General features: G+C 34.6%; 2 protein-coding genes across 6 annotated transcripts; both read right to left on the bottom strand.

Annotated features, from left to right (window-relative positions):
• Positions 1–211: 211 nt before the first annotated feature.
• Positions 212–20,003, bottom strand: LOC126735028 (ZZ-type zinc finger-containing protein 3-like). 4 transcript variants are annotated; one of them, XM_050438902.1, is made up of 9 exons: positions 19,705–20,003; positions 17,905–18,021; positions 17,715–17,851; positions 17,554–17,657; positions 17,388–17,500; positions 17,180–17,333; positions 16,959–17,125; positions 15,573–15,868; positions 12,804–12,951 (listed from the first exon to the last, which is right to left on the bottom strand). In XM_050438902.1, exons 1-8 carry the CDS (start codon positions 19,849–19,851, stop codon positions 15,575–15,577), a joined length of 1,233 nt encoding a protein of 410 aa, XP_050294859.1. In that variant the 5' UTR covers positions 19,852–20,003; the 3' UTR covers positions 12,804–12,951; positions 15,573–15,574. The 4 variants fall into 4 exon arrangements, with proteins under 4 accessions (XP_050294857.1, XP_050294855.1, XP_050294858.1 ...); XM_050438900.1 differs by lacking the exons at positions 15,573–15,868; positions 16,959–17,125; positions 17,180–17,333; ... (2 more) ...; positions 17,715–17,851; positions 17,905–18,021 and adding exons at positions 212–2,544; positions 7,029–7,414 and having other exon boundaries at positions 12,702–12,951; positions 19,705–19,848; XM_050438898.1 differs by lacking the exons at positions 16,959–17,125; positions 17,180–17,333; positions 17,388–17,500; ... (2 more) ...; positions 17,905–18,021; positions 19,705–20,003 and adding exons at positions 212–2,544; positions 7,029–7,414 and having other exon boundaries at positions 12,702–12,951; positions 15,573–15,721.
• A 150-nt stretch (positions 20,004–20,153) lies between these two features.
• LOC126735076 (probable cytochrome P450 4aa1) lies at positions 20,154–24,361 on the bottom strand. Of its 2 annotated transcripts, none has more exons than XM_050438971.1 (10): positions 24,202–24,361; positions 22,067–22,248; positions 21,817–22,014; positions 21,432–21,611; positions 21,330–21,381; positions 21,142–21,268; positions 20,946–21,086; positions 20,645–20,876; positions 20,411–20,590; positions 20,154–20,355 (listed from the first exon to the last, which is right to left on the bottom strand). In XM_050438971.1, the coding sequence occupies exons 2-10, from the start codon at positions 22,236–22,238 to the stop codon at positions 20,192–20,194; spliced, it is 1,446 nt and encodes a 481-aa protein (XP_050294928.1). In that variant the 5' UTR covers positions 22,239–22,248; positions 24,202–24,361; the 3' UTR covers positions 20,154–20,191. The 2 variants fall into 2 exon arrangements, with proteins under 2 accessions (XP_050294928.1, XP_050294929.1); XM_050438972.1 differs by lacking the exon at positions 24,202–24,361 and adding an exon at positions 22,529–22,665.
• Positions 24,362–24,692: the final 331 nt, after the last annotated feature.

Below are 24,692 nucleotides of genomic sequence, written 5' to 3'. Positions count from 1 at the left end.
AATCGACAATATAATGATTGTAATATTGCATTTATGATTAATGAATCCACGAGTATATGGAATAGAGCTCCTTATGAGTGAATAACGTCGCTCTTCAGATTACTGAATCTTCAAATGCTCGGAGTAGAGCTCTACATTAATAATAAACATTTTTAGCAAGGCCGCTATCAAGTGCCTGGAATACTGGTCATGAATAAATTTACCTCGAAAATTTATTTTTAACATACCGGTATATTAATAAAAAAATTAATACAAAATAAAATATTACGAATATAAATGTAAAAAGGTCACTAGCATTGATAAAAATAAGTACCTATATAAAGTCATAAAAGTTTTGTACTCTATATATGAGCAACTTAGGAACATATTACTTAACCATATGTTTGGCACGTTAATAAATCTGTTACCTGGGGCGTCTCTTTCTCAATTGCTCCTCTAACCTGGACAATTTTATTAAAATATCCCGATTCTCCCTTAAGCCCTTATTATGGTCGTTATATACCTCAGCGACGATATACTCATACAAGTTTACAAGAACGTTCTTCTTCTGTAATCTATTATCGTGAATTTCCTTTAAATACGCCTTATCGATGTCGTCAAAAACTGAGGCATCTGTCATGATATCGTCAACGATTTTCCGTTCTCCGCTACAAAACACTTTGGTGTTCCCAAAACATTTCCTCAACCATTTTCCGAAGAACACTTTGTCAGACTGTCGATGAAAAGTTTCAATTCTAGTTATGTACCTGATCGAGGACACTTGTCTTTGTTCCTTACTAGTTTTCTGTATAAAATCCATATCGGTCACGATCAAACCGACCAGCAAGTTATTCAAGATGATCGTCATGCAAAAAATGAACATGGCGACGATAATTCTACCAAAAACCGGAAATTTAGGCACCTCCGTGATGTCACCGTCATACTGTCCGATGAAAAATATCAGCGTGTTAAACAGATTCAAGGTAATTTGCCCGAAGGTGTTCCAAACTCCCGGCGTGTCGTCACTTTCCGGAGGCGGCAACAAAATAAAGAAACATAAAGCAAAAGAGACGAACTGTATGAAATAAAACGAGACGTACTCAAGAAAGTACTTGGTAGAGCTAAAAATAATCATGTATTTAGTAAACTTCGGAAATTGACCCAATAGAAGCAGCAGCATCATAGTGGAAAGCAAAATAGCGCCCACCATAAGCTCTTCGACTCGCGTAAACAAGTTAAAAAGGCAACAAACTATTGTGCCAATCTCCAGCCAATTAGTAACCTCGCAACAGTAACGCGGAAAATAAAACAACAGTTGCACCAACTCTTTGATGCTCACCATCAATAGCAGTACAATTAAAAAGGCCTTCACTGAAGTGTTCACGCAGTTCACTTGCAACTGCACCATGTACACGCACAACACCAAGAAAAACAACAAATAAAGCACGAAATCCATGTAAAAAAACTTGCAGGTCCGTTCCCATTTGGCGTGAATCAAATAAATGAGGGCCGGATGGTTCAGTAAGTCACGTTTCTTACTATCGTGCGCTAAATAGTGTAACGCTGCCGTTTCCGAGTAAACATCATTGTCGTCACTTATAATACTGTCATAGCAAACTTTATTGGTGGGCCCCACGCACTCGTCCAAATGGGCCTTCAGGGTGTCATAAGAGACCTTTTCCAGCCTCTCGTTGCATAACGAGGCACCCAGCCTCAATACTTGACAAATATTCTCTTTATACTCGTCATCCGTATTATACTCCAAATACAAATCCAAAATCCGGTTTAGCACCTTTCTGCTCTTCAAATCGATTTCCACTGGCCTCGACGACTGATAAAACATCTCCAGTTTACTCGTCAATAAAAACAAAGTGTGCCTCACGTTCCTGTTGGCCCCCCTAAACAAATTCTCATCGGTTCGCTCCAGTACATCCAGCAACTGTCTCTCTTTCACCTGACCGCTTCTATGCTCCAATAAAATGGTTAAAAAAGGATAATAGCTCAACTTCACGGCCATTTGGAACACGTCCCTCTTACCGAGAACGTTCGATTTATAATTAACGTCCGCGCCGTTGTTCAATAAATGCTCGACGCTCCTACCGAATCCCATGCGACAAAAGAACTGCAACATCGCCGTTTTTAAAATGTCCCCCTCGTCCGGGGTTTCTTCCGGAGGTTTCGCGGTCTTTTCAAAGTCAATGTAGCCCTTGATCAGGCACAGTTGGAGCATGGTGCTCGTGCCCGGAATCCCCTCGGTGTTTTTCACCCACGGTTGCACGTGTTCGTTGTTGTACCTCAGGAACTCCTCTTCCTCGCGACCTTTTAAGAACGTGAATAACATGTTTGCCGAGGAAACCGTTACGGTATTAGGGAGGAGGAGGTCCAGGTGGATTTCGTGCTCTCTCAGCATGTCTCTCGCGGATTTCTTCGTGTATGGATCCTTGCACGTGTCCAGATCGGCCGTTCCGGTCCTCAGCAGTAGCTCGATCACGTTTAGGAGTCTGTACCTTATGGCGATCAACAGGGGGGTCTCGTTCCAGATGTTGTTGTGGTTTATGTCGACGCCTGCAAAGAGAACATCATTATTATTAATAAAATGTTCTTGAAAATTTACGGCAAAGTCATTGCGATTGTTCATTGATGTGCAGCATTTGTTTAGCTCATGAATGAAAAATATAACTAGATGCATTATTGCAAACAATGTAAATTGTTGTTTCCGCTCACATGCACTGATTTAACTGAAGTAGATATTGAAGTTATGAGGAAGCTGGAGAATAAATAATTTTTGTGAGGCATGCAAATTTCATGCGGAAAAAGTCAAAGTCAAGTCAAAATATACTTTATTTGCCAAGTTTACTTGTTTACTTGTGCTAAAAGTTTCCTAAGCCTAGAATTTACAATACTAGTTAGTAGTTATTTGGTTAAACTTAAAACAGGATACAGAATCCAGTTGATTTTACATAGGAGAATATTTCATATCATCAAAGAAAAAACTAAAAAAAGAAGATAACAAAAGGCAAGAACTAACATACAAGAAGAATTTAAAAAATCTGATCAACAGAGTTACATAATTAATTTTGAATATTAAAATTAATAAATGAGTAGTTAAAATATTTTTTAATGCTGTAGTAAGCTTTTGGTAAGATTAATTTCTTTAGTTCCCTCCTAAACTTTTTAAGGCAGTCTAATCGAAAAAAGAACATGATTAAATACTTTACGACTAATAAATATAAGAGAGTTTCTTGTAAGTGAGGAGGTGGAGATCGGAAGAGATAAGTATTATAACTGGTGCAAGATAACTGAATGGTATCAAAGGTCTTGCCTATGAAATATTTAAAGAGTACTTAACCTTAGAACATTGAAAGGCTAGAATTAGCATTGCCATGGAACTATAGGCAGTTTGTTTGCTTGAAACATCTCTGATGTAGAAATGGCAAAAAAAACACTTTATAATAACATAAAAATTTGTCACTTATTTTGACATGCGGAAAATAATACTATTCCTCTTTAATAAAATATGAAGCATTTTATTTTATGAAAAAAAATGCTTCATATTTAAATTCAACATTCAAAGTTAAATAAAGGTAGATAACTTATTAGAGAAAAAGGCGTTTATGACGGCGGTTGTCCCTTGATATGATATTATAACAATATCGGTATTTACTTGTGAAAAGATGTTTTTGCGCTTAGACTAACATATATCTATTTCTAATTTTAATTTTTAATCCAAAAGATACCATCAATAAGTTAAATCAACATTATTATATGTGTTGATATATAGCTGAAAGTTTCGTCTTTTGAAAATGTGTGTAAACTTGACAACAGAGAATCAACCCCAAAACCCCCTTTGCCCCTGTGCACGTGTTGAACTTAAACTAAGTTGTTGTTTACTAATTTTAGTCTTTCAATATTCTAAGTACTTAACGGAAAGAAAACAGATACTAAAGATGAACATATTTAGGGACACAGTTACTATTGAAATGGAAATTCCACAAAGCACAATCTTGGGCCCATATTTATATATGCTCTACATAAACTGGCGACTAAAAATTACCAAAACAGATGGAGAAATAATTTCATATCAAGAGGACGCACAGTATGTCTGTTTAGTGGAAACACTTGGAAAGTTACAAAAGAAAAAGTAGAGAGAGAACTTGCAAAAATCAAATTGGCCGTATCAAAATAAACTATCTCTAAACATTGAGAAAACCACTTTTATTGCTTTTTCACTAAACAACTGAAATAGGCCAAATTTGAATAAGTATAAAAAATAGTAGTGGCAGCGTATTTGATCTAAAGGAGGTAGATAAAGTAACATACTTAGGAGTAAAAATTATTAACAAGACCCTTGTCAATAATTTGTGATCAAGTGTGTAAAAGGCTTAGATGCTTTATTCATAAATTTTATGAGCTGAGAAAATGTCTAAATAAACATCTACAAAACATTGGTTGAATCAATAATATTTATTCTGAATGCATTACATGTTAATGCTCTTTACGCATGACGTGTAATGCAAAATTCTACAAACATATATCATGTATATTGCGGATCATATTTAGAAAGAATAGATTCTTTTTACTGAACGCTTAAAAGTACGTCTACTTTATTTTTATGCTACTATCATGTTTTACTATAAAAATCCCAACCTTTAAAGTACCTTTTTTAATTCAAAATTGAGCTGCCTTTTAGATATTTTACTCGTTTTAGCCATAACTGATTAGGCAAAAAAAGGTAAGTTGTAATTTACCTAAGTAATAGGGTGTAACTAACGCCCTGTATAAATAATGCTAAATTCACCCCAAAATTCGTAATTTTCATGTCAAAACACATTAATGTCGCCAATTTTCACGACGATACTGCTTAAAATCATAAAATGATTAAGAAATTTCAAATTAAAGTTCCAACTTACAAATACCCTGTGAGATGTTTAATCGCCATATTTTGGTGTGTAGTATCTCCAGTTCAGAGATTCCCCATTCTTAATGAATCATTCTATATATGATTACTGTTTTTTTGTTATATCATATCAGTGATTTTTGTTAATAAGTTACTAGCTATGCATGAATATGTTATATTTGTATAAATAGATATATATACAGTAATAATAAAAATAATACTTCTTTATTTGCTCGTATACATCCAACAGCTTAGCATCGTCAAAAAGTATAGACTGTCGAACACCAATAATACACTGCATAAAGGGAGACATTAATGTATCAGAGTTTTACCTAAATAACATAGCAAACAAAAAACTTACTTTTTATTCACAATATAAAACAGAATACAATTTTGGTTCGCATCAGAAATGTTCACTAAGTATACATGAACCATTTGTTTTACAGGTATGAAAGTATAATATTCGATAAATGTTGATAGACTAGGTTAAAGGCAAAACTTTTAGGTCGTTTACTTATTTTGGACCAATTTCGTCACAACTATCCCGCTTTTTTTCTCCCTTTGGCATAATCCCAGCTTTTAAAACCAATAATACATTAAAAAGACATCTAATTAAAACTAAAGATAAACTACCCCCGCTATCTTCTCAAGGAGTTTATGAGTTTAGGCGTAAAGAGTGCCCTGCAGTGTACGTCGGCCAGTCTGGTAGGAACATTTCTACAAGGATTAGTGAACACAAGGCCCAATATAATAAATTTAAAAATACCGAAATCACAGTGACCAGATCAGCTTTTGCTAATCACCTCCTCGACTCAATAATAAAAATATTGCATCAATGCAACAAAAGTAAAAAAACTAGACTTGTTGGAGATAATGGAGATTAGTAAAGCTTTTAAAAGCCCAGATCTGTCCTGTGTTAATGAAAGGTTTGATTTTGATGGCCACCTAGTTTTTAATAATCTCAAGTAGTTCTAGACTCTTAAATGATGGTTAGATTTATAAAATGTATAAAGTGATTTGATTGTTTAGTTGAGTTCTTTGTACATAGATAGTGCAACTTTATTGTAAGCTTTGTTTACTTATATGTCAGGTGTTTTGTGTATGTTATGGTAAGTTTTTGTTGAATTCTCCTTTTTTCGGGTTACATAATTTTAATTATTGTTTTGGTCTGATGAGGCTCTAGTCGAGCGAAACATGTAACCTTGGTAATTTTATTAAATGTATTTGTGATGCTGTAGATTTCGTGTTTTTTACCTTTTATAAAAGTGTATGACCAGCATCTTTGGGGTAATGGATGAATTTTTCGACTTATGGGTCAGACTAAGCCGGTGTTGTGGAAGTAAGAGATTTCCCCCATGTCTGGTGTCATATAAGTGCCTACTATTTACTGTGCTAAATCTAAAAGAGTGTGTTCCAGCCAACATCAGACATTGGTGGATGTATAGGCCAGGCAGTGTTATGATTTTTAAATTTTTGAATAAAGGTCTACAACTATCTGTTGTTTTTTTTAATTAATTAATAGTAATTCTCACGAAATTATAGTGACACATAGAGAATTTAATATTCCTGGGTGTATGCTACCTTTCCTATTTACTAATGTCATTTTATATGATTAGAAATATGTATGTCCATTTGTATTATTGTGTTCACAGGACTCTAAATAAATAAATAAATACAAAAATAATAAATAAATTATGATATTTTTATATGAAACTACTCGGCTCATCGCCGTTTTTAAGATTAATAGAAGTTGTAGTCCAGGCACTCGGGTGGTTTAAAACAGTGATATTTAACACACTGTAAGTGCCTGTAATATAGCTTTTCTTTTCATAACCCGGCTTTAACATCGCTTTTAAGAAAAAAACGATTAATTTTCATGGATGCCAAAGCCACTTAATCACTTCAGTGTACATATTTGTCAAAATATTCAAACTTATCGAAGTAGATATCTGTGTTTGAACTAATATTTTGGATGATAATTTATTGAAACATCAAGGTGAATTGCCTTTTTTTAAGAAATTGTATCTCTAATTAACCTTTTCGCTGATGCATTATAAGTAAATAAATAATAAAAATTCAAATTATTCCTGAAAAAAAAAACAGTAAATTGCACCTTTTAAACGGTAACACAGAACAACGTTGACTGACTTACCCGCATCGATAAGTATCTTGGCGCAACGGACCACTTCCGCTTTCTCCTCGGCAATTACGTGACACAGCCTGCTCTCCCACCCGTTGGACAGTTGCACGTGAAACGATTCCGTCCTGCGCCCGTACTCCAGCAGCACGTGCAAAGCGTTCTCGGAGAAAACGGTTAAAACGTTCAGTTTGTCCTTGTTTTCCGAGTATACTTTCACAATGGTACCGAGCCGTTCCTCGTAAGTTAAGTAGACAGCGAAATGTATCGGTTCCCAATAGTACCAGTTCTCTTCACCGTAACTGTCCAATTGACTAAAACGATTCAGGATGTGCTCGTATAAGAGTTGGAATTTTTCAGGAGGTAGGTTCAGGTCGGTACAGGCTACGTTCAGGATATTTCTGAAAATAGTTATTATTGAAAATGTAAACAAATCTGGAGCGCGTTTATTATAGCATTGTGCGTATGTCAGAGCATTGGCTTTCTCCAGAAGAAGAAGGCAACAGCACTTAAGCATATTGGTTCATACAAGCAAGCCTCTATTTACTCAAGGGCGGAGGTGTATGTATATATGTAAAACGATGTTTTAGCTTATGATTTTAGTGTGTTTTGTAAAGAAAAATATCTTGAATGTTGTGCTGTACATCTTACTGATTTTAACTTGTATGTTTTAGCATTATATAGGTCACCATTAAGAAGTTTTCAGTCATTTTTGGAATTATTAGAAACACTATTAAATGTGATTAATAATAATAAAAAAAATATTATGGTAGGGGATTTTAACGTTCGCTTCAACACAATCTAGACAGAAGCTCTAAGCCTCTCTGACACCCTAGAAAGTTATGGGTTTAAGAAAACAATTATTAGCAATACAAGGTCTGGCACTTGTCTCGACAATATCTTTATTAACTTTGGGATGGATTATTTTGTATCGAACGTTGTTGATGTTCGAATATCTGATCATCTTGTTCAGGAAATCCACCTACCCATCAGTGCCAATATCAATAGTAGGGTGAGTGTCTGTAACAGGGTATGTCGACCATTAACGCGAAGAGGTATGTCTTTGAGGTATTCTTTGATAGAGTCTCTTCGTGTGACTGGAATTTTGTGTCTGATGTGGATGTGGACGTTGGATGGTGAGTGTTTCAGGGAATTTATGGAAAATTTGGAGGAGGCCTTTATTCTGTCCTCTCCAGAAAAAAACATATAAAATTAGATCTGATCAAACTTGCGGTATGGCCTGGTTTGATGCTGACCTAAAATCAATGCGGGAACATTTACATCTCTCAAGTGACAATATAATTCTCCAGCTGCTAACAGAGAACTTAAAAACTTCAGAATAATCTACAGATCAGCCATACAGCAAACAAAGATCAAGGCTAACGATCACTTTATTAATGCATCTGATAAATTCTATCTAATATAAATTCAATCTAATATGGGCATTTTTAAATCAAAAGAAAACGTCAATTGTAACCCGATGAATTTAACTTTTTTTTTTCAAATATTGCTCATAACACTCCCAAAGCATTCCTATTTCATAAAACGATCCGGTAGAGATTTAGCCATGTCTGAATGCTTCGGGAAATTCATTCTCCTTCTCGCCTGTATCTTTTATAGAGGATATAATAACAAATTTAAAAAATAAAGTCGCGATATCTTCGGCTTAAATGTTATTGGTCCCCTGACCAAACTAATAAACTGATGTCTCCAGAATAACACTTTTTCAGAAATACTAAAGTCAGCCAAGGTAATACCTATTTTTAAAAAGGAGGACCGTGACAAACCTGATATCTATCGGACAGTAAGGTTTTTTGAGGAAAATGATCTATTTACAACCTGCCAGTTTGGTTTCCGAAAAAACAGGAATACAGTTATGGCAATCCTGGACATTGTTGCTTTTGTCATGGATTTTTTAATCACTTAATCTTTTATTCTGTGGCAAAAACTTGCTAAGTATAGTTTTAGTCCTGATAGTAATAGGTTTCTGGCTTCGTATTTGACAGATAGGGGGCCCGTTGTAAGTGTGAATGGGGTATCATCAGCTCAAAGTAATATTACCATGAGGGTTCCCCAAGGCTCAGTTTTGGGCCCCATGCTTTTTTTAATCTATATAAATGACTTGCCTTTAATAGAACAGACCGGTAGGTTCACACTTTTTGCTGATGACACAACTGTAGCATGTGCAGCTGACTCGCTGGATGGTACGGAGCTGGGGATGGATGCTATACAGGGTCAAGTGCGGGAGTGGTTTAACAGGAACCGTCTACACTCAAACGCAGATAAGGTCAAGACAAATAAGGTCATTTTCACGATGAGACAGTCGGAGATGGCCAGCAGTTGAACAGTTAAATTTTTGGGGGTCCTCCTTCAATGGCTTGCGCACATTGACAATGTCGCGGGAAAACTTCGAACTGTTGTATATGCTCTCCGCTGTCTACCCACGGTTCAAAGAACAGCCTATTTTGGAACCTTCCATCCTGTTTCAACTTACGCCATTTTAGCATGGGGGCATGCTCCTCGCATAAAGATTATTTGCTCTATAGAGAAAGGCTGTTAGAATCCTGGGTGGACTGACTTTTAGGGATGACTGTAGATATGTTTTTCCAATCTAACCATCTGTTTATATATTTGAAAATCTGTTGTGGGTACACAGAAATAAATCACAATATACGAGTGCATGAAGAAGTCCACGGCTACGAAACGCGGAACGTGAACAGACTAGTCCCCATATACCAACGCTTGACTAGGTGTCAGAGTGGTGTGGGGTTTTTGGCTGTTAAGCTTTTTAACCCCTTACTGCATGATTTTTTAATTTAAATTGAAAAAAATATATGTGATAGTTTATGTCGCAAGATTAAGTAGAAAAATATTTAAAAAAATGTTTTGTTTTTTAAAAAAAATGACATTTTTGACATGAGCCAGATTTGGCATAAATTTTCCCATAGGAAAAAATATAAAAAAATTACCAGAAAACGTATTTATTTAAAAACATTATAAACATATAAAAAATATTTAAACTAAATATAAACCTTAAGAATATTTAATTATTCCACGTGAAAACGGCGAAAACAATTTCGATCTTTATTTAAACACAACCTGACATTAAACTTTTCACATGTAATTTGGATTTTACCCTTACACTCAGGAAATTTGCTTCTCTGGCGATCTTTATACCACTCAGGAAGATGGCCCACATTATCGCGACGAATTTCTTGGGCTGGTATTTACGCAAAAGGATATTTCCTTTTTTTTAAATTCTAGTTGTGGCTGAAGTGCGCAACTAGGTCTGCCTCGCTTTCTTGATATTACATTAGATCTTGTTAGAATTTCCGCCATTCCAAGTTTCAACTCATTCAGTGGCAAATAACATTCGTCAGAATTCGTACTTATGACCGATCTTCTCCATAATATCCAACTGTTACAACATAACATGTCAAGGAAATAAAAAAAAATTCTTAGGTAAAATTTTTTTGATCTTATTAGTATCCTATAATAGCCTAGCATGGAATCCAAAAGATCCACACCGCCCATATAATTATTGTATACTTCTATACACTTTGGACGAGGGATCATATGCTTTCTTTTTAATGTGAAATACATAGGTTGATACTGCAGTAACTATTTTATTATCAAACCACGAAACTACAGACACATCTGTTTCATCCACTCGAGCCACTTTTTCAACAACCGTGCCCCTTCCTTTTTTTTTCATTGCAGATTCCTTAGGAAAATCAAAATCTGGAATTCGATTTTTGCGAATAGTACCAAGAGGCAAAATGCCCTCTTTGCTGAGATAAACAGGTAGTGGAAGGCTCGTAAACCAATTATCAAAAAAAACTTTGTAATTTTGATTCCTTGGAACTGACTCTGTCAGTTTTACTACCACATTACTACTTGCTCCAAGATCTGGTTGATGAGCAACTTAGTTGGTCCAGAAAAGAAATCAAAATCATTGCTGAAGCCTGATACTCCACTTAGTACAAATACCTTGTAACCCCATTTATGAGGTTTCTTCGGGTTATATTGCTTTAGGGTTATTCGAGTTTTGTAGGAATAATTTGTTCGTCAACTGCAAGATGTTCTTCTTTTGGAACAAGTAAGTATCTTTCTCGCATTTTTTCTATAAAGGGACGGATTTTGAAAAGCTTATCATAGTCAGGTTCATCACGATTGTGTTGCTGCTTTGTATTATCATTGAAGTGAATAAAACGTTTTATTTCTTCAAATCTATTGCATATTATAGCTTCGGTTATTGCAGTGATACCCAAGGTACTGCTCCAATAAGTTCTAGTAGATGGCAGGTATGCTACAGACATGTATATGCAAACTCCAATAAAAATATTTATTTCTTCCTTGCTTATATTTGCTGGTCTACATTAGATAGCATATAAATTAGTCTGTGCCACTATATACACAAGTATTTCATGAGTAAAAAAAACTTGAAAAAATCAAAAATAGCATTAAAATTCAAAATATCGATTTCTAAAGATTCAGTTCCTTTGAATAATTTGTCTTCCTCAGCTACCTTCATATTATGTTTTTTTCTCATTCAAGAACCACCGTGTTTGTTTTCTTTTTCTTGTACGCTGGAGCTAGGGTTGAAAAGGGAACATCATCTTCACTATCAGAATAATCGGTTTCACAAATTATGACATCCTCAACTTCTCTCCCAATCTGTTCATCTTCGCTGGACTCTTCCAATAAAACTTTAGAAAATAGTGTTCTGTTTTGGTAAAGGTTGTCGTCTGACAAATTTTCATCTTCACTACCACTTTGATTTGGAATATCAACAGTTTTGGTACCGTAAAACCGTTTTGGATCCACCTGAAAAAATTGATGATTTTTTCCTTTACTGCAAGTTGCGTCAAATATGGCACAAGTAAATAAATGACAAAAAAATGGCAACTATATGCATTGAAAGGCATAATTATACCAAGATCTCATGAATAAATACTTACCAAAACATAGATAATTTTACAAATTAAAAAAAATATTTTTATGTGTTTTATGATCACTTCAACTTTATAAATAAACGTTGTAATACGTGGATGCCGGCGGCTAAACAAGATCTGACCTAATTCACAAAATAAGCGCTAGGCGGCGACAATATTAATTGAAAATAAAGAAGCGAAGGTGCCAAATATGGGACAAATTGTGGTCGCGGCATAAAACCACAGTGCCTGTTTAAGAATTAGGTTTAAAAAACATGTTCCAAATTTGGCACAGTATGCGGTAAGGGGTTAATAAGCTACCTGGCAGACTTATAGAACTACCCTTTTTGCAATTCAAATCCCAATTGAGAAATACACTAATCGAAAACTCATTTTATTCAGTAGATGCATTTTTAAACTTTCATTTCTTTTAAACATGGGCCTATATAATATATCTCTAGCTAAAGTTTGAATTTTATTAAAAATTACATTTTGTAATTATTATTGTGTTACTTGATATTTTTAATGCAGTATTTATAATCATATATGTATTTTTTATTTTGTTGACTTGTGGAGATGAGACTTTGTATGTTGGCACCAATAAATGAATTTGAAATAACATGAAAACCGCCAATAACAGTTTGTTTACGCTATATCACGGACTATTCTAATGCCTGTCTCAAACAGGTGTATCAACTGGAAATTGTAAGACTAAAAACATCAAAACATCCATTTTGCTTTAGCCAAAACTTACTTGAAATTAAGTAGCAGTGTCTCACTAAACCTGGATTTCACTAAGTCACTCTCGGTGGCCCCCTCCAGAAGCTCCCGAACCTCCTCCAAGTTCTCACATCGAATTAATTCATCGTAAAAGTCCCCATCGCGAGTTCGTTGTTTCACCCCATTGAAAAGCCTCTCGATATTGTTTATATGGGGAATAAACGCTTCTAATTCATAAGGCATTATTTTGAGGTAGATTCAGTTTTATATTATAAAATCTGAAACTATAAAACGATATGTATTAAACAAAAACTATACATTATATAAACTATTATCAGCAGACGCACGGATCGGGTTTCTTTAGCAGGCCGCACCGATAAATGTCATCACTCTGACCGAGAAAATTTAATCGTTCGTATGCCGTCAAGGTTTTAAAAAATATTCGCATATGCTGCTTACATTTGTGGTTTATTTGATTATAAGATTAGGTTAAAAACCGATGGTGTTTATCGGGTTTTTCAATTACACCCGATAACATAAATATATAAATAAACGGCGATAATATTTCGTTTTTTTTTTTTAACTTATTAAAGCGCATTTAATGACAGCAGATACTTTATTAGAGTAATTAATCGTGAATATTAGATAACTAGTTTAACATTTTAGGTTTTTTATATGGAATTCAAAAATGTGGTAGTATTAGTAAAAAAAAGCAAAATGGCGGTCATCTGTGAAATATCAAAATTATTGACATTTGACAATTAACGTCAGTAAGCAGTTGTAAATTCAATAGCCTTGGCGTTACAATTAGTTCAAAGCAAAGTTAATTTTCAACACTGTTTATATCACAGAAACTATTTGACTGAAATATAGCATCAGCATCAACATTACTGTAAGAAAATTAGGTATTTTTAATATCATTAGTCTAGTCAACCCGTTCTCTCTAGACTCCCGTCTTTAGTTCGTTTTGTTACATCCGAAAAATAACTTTTCCAGGACATCCAGAATGTTCCTGGAACGTGAGATGCGGTAGAAAGTGAAAAATGGCACTTTTGACCCTGAAATCGGTACAAATGTCACTCTGACATCCAGAAATCATGGACGATCGCTATGAAATGAAGTCTCCCGTCTTTAGTTCATTTTGTCACATCCGAAAAATAACTCTTCCAGGACATCCAGAATGTTCCTGGAACGTGAGATGCGGTAGAAAGTAAAAAATGCACTTTTGACCCTGAAATCGGTATAAATGTCACTCTGACATCCAGATTTCATGGACGATCGTTATGAAATGATGTCTCATGTCTTTAGTTCGTTTAGTCACATCCGAAAAATAACTTTTCCAGGACATCCAGAGTGTTCCTGGAACGTGAGATGCGGTAGAAAGTGAAAAAATGCACTTTTGACCCTGAAATTGGTACAAATGTCACTCTGACATCCAGAAATCATGGATGATCGTTATGAAATGATGTCTCCCGTCTTTAGTTCGTTTAGTCACATACGAAAAATAACTTTTCCAGGACATCCAGAATGTTCCTGGAACGGGAGATGCGGTAGAAAGTGAAAAATGGCACTTTTGACCCTGAAATCGGTACAAATGTCACTCTGACATCAAGAAATCAAGGACGATCGCTATGAAATGATGTCTCCCGTCTTTAGTTCGTTTAGTCACATCCGAAAAAAAACTTTTCCAGGATATCCAGAATGTTCCTGGAACGTGAGATGCGGTAGAAAGTAAAAAATGCACTTTTGACCCTGAAATCGGTATAAATGTCACTCTGACATCCAGATTTCATGGACGATCGTTATGAAATGATGTCTCACGTCTTTAGTTCGTTTAGTCACATACGAAAAATAACTTTTCCAGGACATCCAGAATGTTCCTGGAACGTGAGATGCGGTAGAAAGTGAAAAAATGCACTTTTGACCCTTAAATCGGTATAAATGTCAGTCTAATAACCAGAAATCATCGATGTTCGCTCTGAAATGATGTCTCCCATCTTTAGTTCGTTTAGTCACATCTGAAAAATAACTTTTCCAGGACATCCAGAATGTTCCTGGAACGAGAGATGCAGTAGAAAGTCAAAAAATGCACTTTTGACCCTGTAATTGGTACAAATGTCACTCAGACATCCAGAAATCATGGACGATCGCTATGAGATGATGTCTCCCGTCTTTAGTTCGTTTTGTCACATCCGAAAAATAACTTTTCCAGGATATCCAGAATGTTCCTGGAACGTGTGATGCGGTAGAAAGTGAAAAAATGCACTTTTGACCCTGAAATTGGTACAAATGTCACTCTGACATCCAGAAATCATGGACGATCGCTATGAAATGATGTCTCCCGTCTTTAGTCACATCTGAAAAATAACTTTTCCAGGACATCCAGAATGTTAGTGGAACGTGAGATGCGGTAGAAAGTGAAACAAGGCACTTTTGACCCTGAAATCGATACAAATGTCACTCTGACATCCAGAAATCATGGGAGATCACTATAAAATAATGTCTTTCATTAAACTTACCTTATGAAGAATGACTAACATCAAAGTCAAAAGTCAGCCCCAGAAATTCAAAGCAAGAGTCAACTTCTTGTCATTGTCGGGTCATCAAGTTTTTTTTCTAATAATTTTTAATGTGCTACAGTAAGAATCACTGAGATTAACCTTTTATAGTCGACCAACAAAAATTTTTGAATGTTAAGTTTGATCACTTAAAAGCCATTTATTTCAACCTATGACCAACAATATAGTAATACTGAATTCAAGCTAAGGCCGCAAAAAGTGTTTGTTAAAACTTCTTGTAACTAAATTCCTTGTTTTCCCTTTTGTTATTTAACTGTGAGTAACTATTTGTAAGGTGCAATAAGTAAAAAAAAAGAGAGCAAAACATTAAAAAGATATTATATTACGGTCACTCAGAATCGGTGTCCTCCCCGCTCTCGAACCCGTCGACGCCGAACTCTTTCGACTTCAATTCCTGCTCGATTTGTTTCTCGAACGGTCTCGAGGGCTCCGCGAACCCTCTGAGTAAATAGTCGCTTTTTTCCGAGCCGTCCATGTAAACGCTGAGCCAGTGGTGGAAAGGGTGGGGCGCCTCCGAATACATCTGAGACACCACGCAATCGGTGCAGAAATCTACCGATTCCGCGCAAACGGTACAGTGCCATCTCGCGCCTAATATCGGAGATTCGTCGCAGTAGTCACACTGAAAAAAACACACACACCATGTTTGAGGTTATTTTTTTTTTTGAGTGATTCCGAATTTGTTCTCTTATTGACTCGTATACAAAAGACAATATCCGCGTGGCGGTTTTTATTAATTACCAAATAATAAACTGAGAGCTTTGAGTTTGCTGGTTCAATTAAAATTATCGTTAATATAAATAAAGATTCAGTAAAACTTGTCATTAAAAGAAGGAAAAGCAAGTAAATTACATTTGTTTTCATTAACGGGGGATCGTTTGTTCACGGTATACGGTGGTCAATGCATAAAATAGTGCTGTTTCCGTTATGCGGGGTTTCCGCTATCCGATATTCACACTATCGAGTGTCTACTGTATTTTTTTTTTATGAAATCTGAACCTCCCACAGTAAGTCAAAGTTAAATAAACCTAAAAATGATCCAAGAAGTATTGTTTTATAGTGTAGTAATCTTTTACAACTAACATCTTTCTTACCTCCTAAAAAACTGTCTTACGAAGAGGCCGTGGAAGATGGTTAAATATTTTTTTACTTTCGTAAAAAATTGTTTTTTTTGTTTAAAGAAGATGCAGGGATTGATAAATTTATATTGTATGAGGAGTATTATTTTTCCATTGGATAACTATAGAATACTTCTTGTGCATCAAGCAAAGAGTCTCCGGGATAAATAAAGATAAAAGAGTCAAGATTTTCTGGATAATAAAGTGATCTTTGCAATAAAAGTTCTGGATTTCAGCGAGTCCTTTGACTTAAAAAAAAAGGTTCGCGAAGTCACCATTATTGTAAATAAGCTGATTTATTATAACATTTTTTGTGAATTTCAAAATGTTTATGTGTACTGTAAATGTACAAAAAAAAAACAGCCAATTCCAATTTTATACGCAATTCAGACAACGTAGCCAAAGCATCTTGGAGAATAATAAAAAAAGCCTGTATAAATATCAATTCAAATCAATTAATCAATTCGAATCCAAATGTTAATCTAAACCCAAATGAATCTAATGAATACTTTCGAACATAACAGAAAACCTGATTAAATCATTACCTTTGGCAACTGACAGGTTAAAAAAAATGATAAGACTTACTCTACTCACCCTAAAATCTTCATGACTAAAAGGAATATACCCCTCACTACACTCTTGCACTTTTACATCCTTCAACCGCTTCAGCAATTTTAATTGACTTTCTGGTGATATTTCACCAGTTTCTTGTGCCAGTGGTGGTTGGTCCTGATGGTAGTCATTTTTCATAAGGTAATTTGCTAAAAAATAAAATTTATCCCCCCCCATACTTGTTAATAATTTAATGTTCTTACCCTCTGTTGGTGCAGCACTGGTACTGGGCCCTTCAAAAGGTCCAGGAATATCATCCAAAGTGTCCATTTGCACTGGCACACTTAATTCGGGAAAAAAAGTGGTCGGCTTGAACAAGTAATGGTTGTGCCTCTGGTGCTTATGCAAAGAAGATTTCTATAAAAAAGGAAACATTTAAACCCTCCTAATATATTCCTTAAAAAAACTAACTCGATGTTTTTCGGCCGATTTGGGAATCCTGCCTGGTATTGGCAGCCCTGCCTTATACAACTTTACAAAGTACTTTTGTATCCTGCTTGCTACTTGTTGGACAGTTCTGTTTCCTAATTAAAACATCTAATAATATTTAATCACTTTAAATGCTTAATCTAAATACCAAGGGCCTGGGCGATTTTATGAAACCTTCTGGCCTCCACTGGCTCCGGAGGGTAAATTTGCAAAAGTTCCTCCAAACGTTTTTGCTCCTCAGGAGTCCAGGCCCTAAAAACCAATTGAACTAGAAGCTCAACCAGAAATTGAACACAATTCCATTTATACCTATTGTTGTTTCCGTTGTTGGGGTTTTTAAATTCGGGATTAGCATTTGAAGGGGCAGGAGGTCCATCGCTATAAATTTCATCTAAATCCGACTGGTCCACTGGCACTTTGAATTTTGAAAAGTCTATTTTAGGCAGCTAAAACCCACTCGAGTGTAATTTAAATAAAATCAAAATTAAAAATGTTCTACCTTGGGTAGTTCAAAGAGTGGCGGGACACCGAGGTCTTCACCACTTTTAATTTTCTCAAGAGTTTCAAAGGGATTCCTTAAGGCCTCCACTCTTAACTCGGAAACAGTTTTAAAATCCTAAAATTAAGAGAAAAGTGAGGTTTTAGATGAATGTTTTTCATCAGAGATACTTACTGTGCGGATTAAAAAAAATGTAGCACAAAACTTTTGTTCAAGTAAAGAAACAATACACTTAACTAGTGACACTGGCGCCAGGTAGAATCAAAAATCATGTATTTTAATATCTAAATGTCCTATAAATGGAACTAAATAACATTTTATCTCGCAGACACTCTTAGTAGAATGTATATTAAGCCAAAGCTTTTAACAGTCTAGACTTATCCTTCTTTGAAATAAATCAGGATTATACCAGGATTCAAAATGGTTCATCCACTATAACATATTTTATTGCTGTGTCTTGTAAATATTTTTTTTTGTGTATAGGTTTAAACATTTTAATCTGTATTTAATTAATTTGTATTGATTTATTTGTGAACTTTTATACTCCAGGAAGATGCAAAACATTTTCTGAATCAATTAATGTTGATTACCAGTACCACAAGCCATTGGCTCCTTAAATTCATAAATATATTTTCTCTTAGATTGGAAAACACAGATGAAAAAAGCTTTATTCTCCTGGTTTTTCGTTAAGAGTACTGAAGGACTGGGATAATTTTATTTCACCAATTGGTTTTGTCCCCAATACCTATATTTGCTGATTAGATAAACACAAATTAAATATTTTTTTTCAAAATTTCTGTCCAGCTTAAACTTCCTGGAAGAAAATTTCAACTTTCTAGAAGAATTCAACTTCAAGTACTCGCAATTCAAGAAGTATTTTTTAAATAATTTTATTGTTCCAGGCAGTTGAATTGTTCATTTATTTCTTCGATGAAGTTGACTTTTTCCTTCTTGGATTTCTTGCAAGTAGTTTTAATTCATACTGGATTTCTTTAAATGTGCTGATTTAATTTTGGATCTCTTCCAAGCAGTTCAATTATTCTTAGAATTCAGCTTTGAGGAAAAATTAAGCTAAAAGCTTGGAAGAGAACCAAAAAGGTTTCTTCATTCTTCCAGGCAATTCAAGTTTCCTAGAGTTAATTCTTTTTGACTCTCTTCCAGGCAGTTGAACTCTTCTTCATCTACTTCCAGGAAGTTGTATTTTTCTTCAATTTCTTCACAGTGGAACTCCAAGAATAATTTACTGCCTCAAAGATAATGAAAAACAAAAATCTCACGTCAGTACTCGACCCTATGCTATAAGTAGGTCTAAAGTATTTGTGAGACAAAAGAGAGGACTGCAGACTGCACATTATGTATGGTAGTAGACCAAGAGACTTATATGGAGAAAGGTTTAGAAATTTAAACTTATTGACATTTGGCTCCTGTTTTCAAAACCTTTCATCACCTCTTCATGAGTATCATACACAAGCATCAGGTTTAAATATTCCATTATATAACTTTCATCATCAATATGACAAAACCTTTGCATTTATGAAAACATAGAGCCATATTTACTAGAGAAAAACTTGAAAACCCATCTCTCCCCCTTTAGATAAGGTGTTTATAGTTAACTTATTAAGTTTCTTTCTCTGTTCATCGTCATTTAATTTGTTTCTATTGTAATTTTTAAGGAATGAAGCAAATATTATATCGAAACGTTACTTGATCAATTATATATCAAAAGGTGATGCAAATGAAACATTCCGAATAATCAATACTTTTGACCACTAATTACAAAATATCTATGAAAAAACTTACCAGCAAGGCTTGCTCCCTTTGTGCATCTAATATTACTAAAGTCTTTAACACATTACAGTAGTCCTCGTTGCCCCTAAGAGCCAAATGTTCGGTCTCGAATTGGAACAGGTCATCTTCTATTTTAAAAGGAGGCGCCAAATCGTCCATTTTTAAGGTTAGAAATTACAATTTATATCAGAAGACAACCCGGCTACTTGTTAGTAAGGGACAGGCGAATTTAATGCCTTTTAGTTTCTTTTTTATTTAATCATAATAAAATAAATAATAAAAATAAAAAATAAATATAAATACAAAAAGTCAATGACAGCTAACAGCTGGTAATGGCAAATGACGTTTCTTCATTGACAGATGACAACCACGATGAACTTAAGGTGACGTCCCATGGTCTCAATTTTAAAATGCGGTTATATTAGTTACTAATATTACGTAACGGAATAATAAACGATATCTTAGATAAAAAAAGTATTTATTATGGCACATAAACAAACTATTTTTGTCTAGGCGTAATATTGAGCAGAATTCCTCCCTTGGCTCTAAAAGTTACACGATAACTTAAATCTAATTCCTCTCTTTGGGGCGGCGGGGATAAATGGAAGCGCTTAATTACCGTTGATATTATGGTTTTCATTTCGATGTAAGCGAATTTATAACCTAAAATACAATTTAAAATGGTAATTTTTAAAACTCTCACCTGAATGAATCTCACCTATACACTTTCTGGGCCCTAAGCTAAACGGTAAAAACCCGTACGGATGAATATTTGGCAAATTCTCAGGCGAAAATCGATCTGGGTCGAATTCAAGCGGCTTGGGAAAGATGTGCGGCAATCTATGCGCTGTAAATATTGATATGAGGATGTTTGTGCCCTTGGGTGCAGTGTAATACCCTATAAAAAATTATATTTGCTCAAGTATTTTTAGCTTAAAACATAATTTCCGACCTAAATCGACATCAGCAGTCAGCACTCTAGAGACCAGTGGTATACTGGGTATCAACCTCATGGTCTCTTTTATACACTGCTCTAAATAGTGCATTTGGTTCAGCTGGTTTATAGTGAGGCGCTTATCCGCCCCGACATCGATAATTTCTTTAAAAACTTTCTCTTGGATGTCTTGGTGTTTGGCCAAATAGAACAGGCAACTAGCCACGGCAGTCCCTACCGAATCTTGGCCCTATTTGGATGAAATTTAAACACAGAACCGAATTAAAACGGATAAAAACCTCATTTGTTTTTCATTTACCGCTAGCATAAACGTCACTGCTTCATCTAAAATAGCTTTTTCGGAAAAATCACTTGTTTCTAGCAGCTCGATAAGCCGATCGAGGAGACAAGTGTTGTTTACCTTAGCCTGTTTAGTTAGAGTCCTTCGTTCATCTAATATCTAAAAATAAGTATATAAGTACGCAATTGTATGTGGTTGATTATATCGCGGGAACCTTTTTAACATATAAATGAAGATCTTCATTTTGTTGGGCCTCCATTTGCGACATTTTTGAGCGCTTGAAGATAAAATCTACCAGGAGCCAAGGTTTTAGAAGTCTCTTCAGTAGCAATAACTCTCCTCTAGAAAAGACATCATTATTAGCCTCCCAACAAATATACGCATGTTAGTAAAGCAATTTACCTCCTAAACGGGCTTTCTGAGTCCCTCTTTAAATTAACTCCCAGTATAGTTTCTACAACAATTAAATAACAAATTGTAAACAAATAGTCTATATGCACTTACTGTGTAGAATTTTATTGATACAATCATTTACGATCCTACTAATCTTCACGCCGTTACGACCGTGCAATTCGGCACCCAATACTTCCTCCGAAATTTGTAAGAAATCATCAAAATACGACTCTAAAATGTTTATGTGGAAATATGGCTGAATGAGCTTTCTGTGCTTCCTCCACTTATCACCTAAAAAGTTATGGTTAAAGCCATTAATGCCACAGGAAAGAGCAATTGATTGCGTTGCGCAATGAATCTATACCCCCCCTTAACTTAAATGAGAAAAGAGCTCCATGGCTCCCTTAAGTATGGCAGGCTTCCATACGTAAACATTATTTTAACTTAAATTATCATTTACAGTTCGTGAGGACGCAACGGAATAATTTTTATTCACCTGTGCTCGTAACCAGACCGTCCCCAATAAAAGTATGCATAATCCTATAAAAAAAATTCTTGTCCGACACTTTGGTGTTACTCAAGATGACCCTCAAGTGTTCAGGCTCGTATACTACGAGAACAGGCACCCAGAACATCCATCCCCGCATCAGGGAGCCATAGAGCTGTGACGCTTTAATTCCACACTCTATCAATACTAAAACAACCAGAATTATATATCATTACTAAAATAATTTTAAAGTATTAACCGTTATTTTTCCTTTCAAGGAAGAGCAGTACGTTTCCCAATAACGGTATCGCTTTCGGTCCAGGCAATCTGAGGGCGAGCCCCACGGCCCTAAAGTAGTTTTTAAAATGTCTATACGTCCATAGGGTGCCTAGGCAGCAAAATAAAAGCCAAAACCAGTTTTTCGTTTCCATTATTTTGGCGCTAAAAATTTGATTTATATATGGTGGCGGCCACGTATGGAGCGTTTATAAACTAACAACTCTGGTGACAAATAAGCAAAGATAGAGGCATAAAGATATGCGAGCGGTAAGGTATTCAGGATGGTTCATTTAAAAAAAATTCTTAATATAATAAATCAATAAATGTTAATTAATGTATAAGCAACAAATTAAGATTCAACTAATGATTTGAATAGACCTTGATGATGGTTGACCATTATCACAATAATAATTGTTGTTTCAAGACCATTTTGACAACTTACATTTTAATTTAAGGAGATGTGTATTGATGCACTCGGTTGAATCACAAGTAATTCACAAATGTTGAAATTGAATAATGATCGATAGTGTGAGATTTTTTGTTGCGGTTTTGGTTAATTACGCCGTATGGTTTTCAACAAATTATATGTTGTCGAAGTCTAATTAAATATTGGAAAAAAACTATAAATTAATTGATTTATTACGTTTAAGGTTCTTTTTTTTTAATACTCTCTTAAGTGTAGTTAAGTTAATTAAAACAGGTAACATACAATTGGAATTCCTTGAATATGCCGTATAAATTGTACGAAAAATGAGGTTTTGTACTAAAAAGAAATAAATTTGAAAATAACAATAAATTTGTTTGCATGTTGTACAATTAAATGTAGGTATGATAAATGCATGTATGATTGATGGCAGGTAAAATGGTGCCTGGTATGCTGTATAAAATTGCATAAAAACCTGAAAAAATCGAATATTTCCTCCTAAATTACGGTAAGCGTTTTATTAATTCGAATTTCCCGCCTAATTACAAATTGAAATCTCGTTAAGGATACGCGCTTGCCCCTCACAGTTTAACTACAAAACTATCCAGACAATCCAACGGTTATGGTATATTTAAAAGAAAAAGGAATTCATAAAGTAAATTTAATTGCAACATTGCAAGAATTAGGTTTTATAATTTAGTATTATAACAAATAATTCTTATTTGCCGCCCAATTTCAAACTCAGTTTCCCTGGCATTTGACACATTGATATACACTGTTGCCGCGCTGATGTTTTCTTATAAACATGACATCTCAGTTTTGAATGTTTTAATTACAATTTTAAGGATTTCGATTGCTTCTTAAATCCTTATAAATTCAAATTAAATATATGTGGCAACGTTGCAGGGAATATGTCAACAATTAGGGGTGACTTACCTACGGCGTTGCCATATTGCTATTCAATTTAAAAAAAAAATACATATATGCGCACCATATAAAAAACTAATGCATCAAGAAATAAATTCAATAACAGTTTGGCAACGCCATACAGGTCATCCTAGGGTTTTGACTTAAAGCTTGCAACGTTATGACATATATGAATTTTGAATGTATATTGATTTAAATAAAAATCAAAATGCCTAAAATAAATCATAGATTTCTATATTAAGATAATAAAACATATAGTAATATAAAAAGTATAATTAAAAGAGTTATAATTTATAAAAAAAGATCAGCTTGGCAACAGTGTATGGACCATGTGTCAAATTCCGGGAGGCTGATTTTGTCATTGGGCGGCAAATTTGAATTTACTTTCTAATTTTACTTATTTTTTTAAATATGACACGTCAACCCTTGTATTGCCTCAAGTCTCAATAGTGTTGTGGTTAAGCTTTAAGAAGCAAGCCCTTGCCCTTAATGATAATAATAGAGTCGGAACTGGGACAATTTGGCGGGATATTCGAATTTGAAATTAGGCGGATAATTCGATTTTGTCGGTATTTTCTGAAATTTTATAGAGCATACTAGGTCTTATATATAATTGTACATGCAATAACATATTTAATTATTTAAGTAAGTTTGAACTAATTTATTTAACAAAAAAATGAATATTCAACTGTGTAGACATTACTATAAAAAATTAATTAATTTTAAAGCTTGTATTTGGTCTATGAAATATTAAAAATACTTACACGTCTACGAAATCACATAATACATTGGACCACCGACAGTTACAATTTTCAAGAAATAACTGAACAGACAGAAAAAAAACAAAAACCAAGAAGTTTTTACGACTTATGCAAACGTGATACACGGACGTGCAGATAATTTTTTATTCAAACTAATAAGATCATAAATTATGGTAATTTGTATAAAATCACACACACGCCAATCTATTGATCGAATATTGATATTTACGCGACGAAGGCGAAAGTCTATAATCATAAACATTTTTTATCATTTAAGGTTTAGCGAAAAAATTATTTTCGATGTGTATATTTCCTAGACCGAGGGCATATTATACTGTTTGGACTTTAAATGGCTGTTAAGGTAGTTGGAAGGCGAAAAAAATTATTTGCGTACCGCAGTTATTAAGATCTAATTTACCGGTTTATTTTTTTTTTTAAGTGACATTTTTTTTTTATTTGGTTAATTTTAAATAACGCGCCATTCATGCTTGTCA

Source organism: Anthonomus grandis, chromosome 4 (assembly GCF_022605725.1).
Source record: "Anthonomus grandis grandis chromosome 4, icAntGran1.3, whole genome shotgun sequence".
Lineage (NCBI taxonomy): Eukaryota > Metazoa > Arthropoda > Insecta > Coleoptera > Curculionidae > Anthonomus > Anthonomus grandis.
The sequence above is the reverse complement of the archived record's forward strand: the minus strand, read 5'-3'. Positions and strand labels throughout refer to the sequence as shown.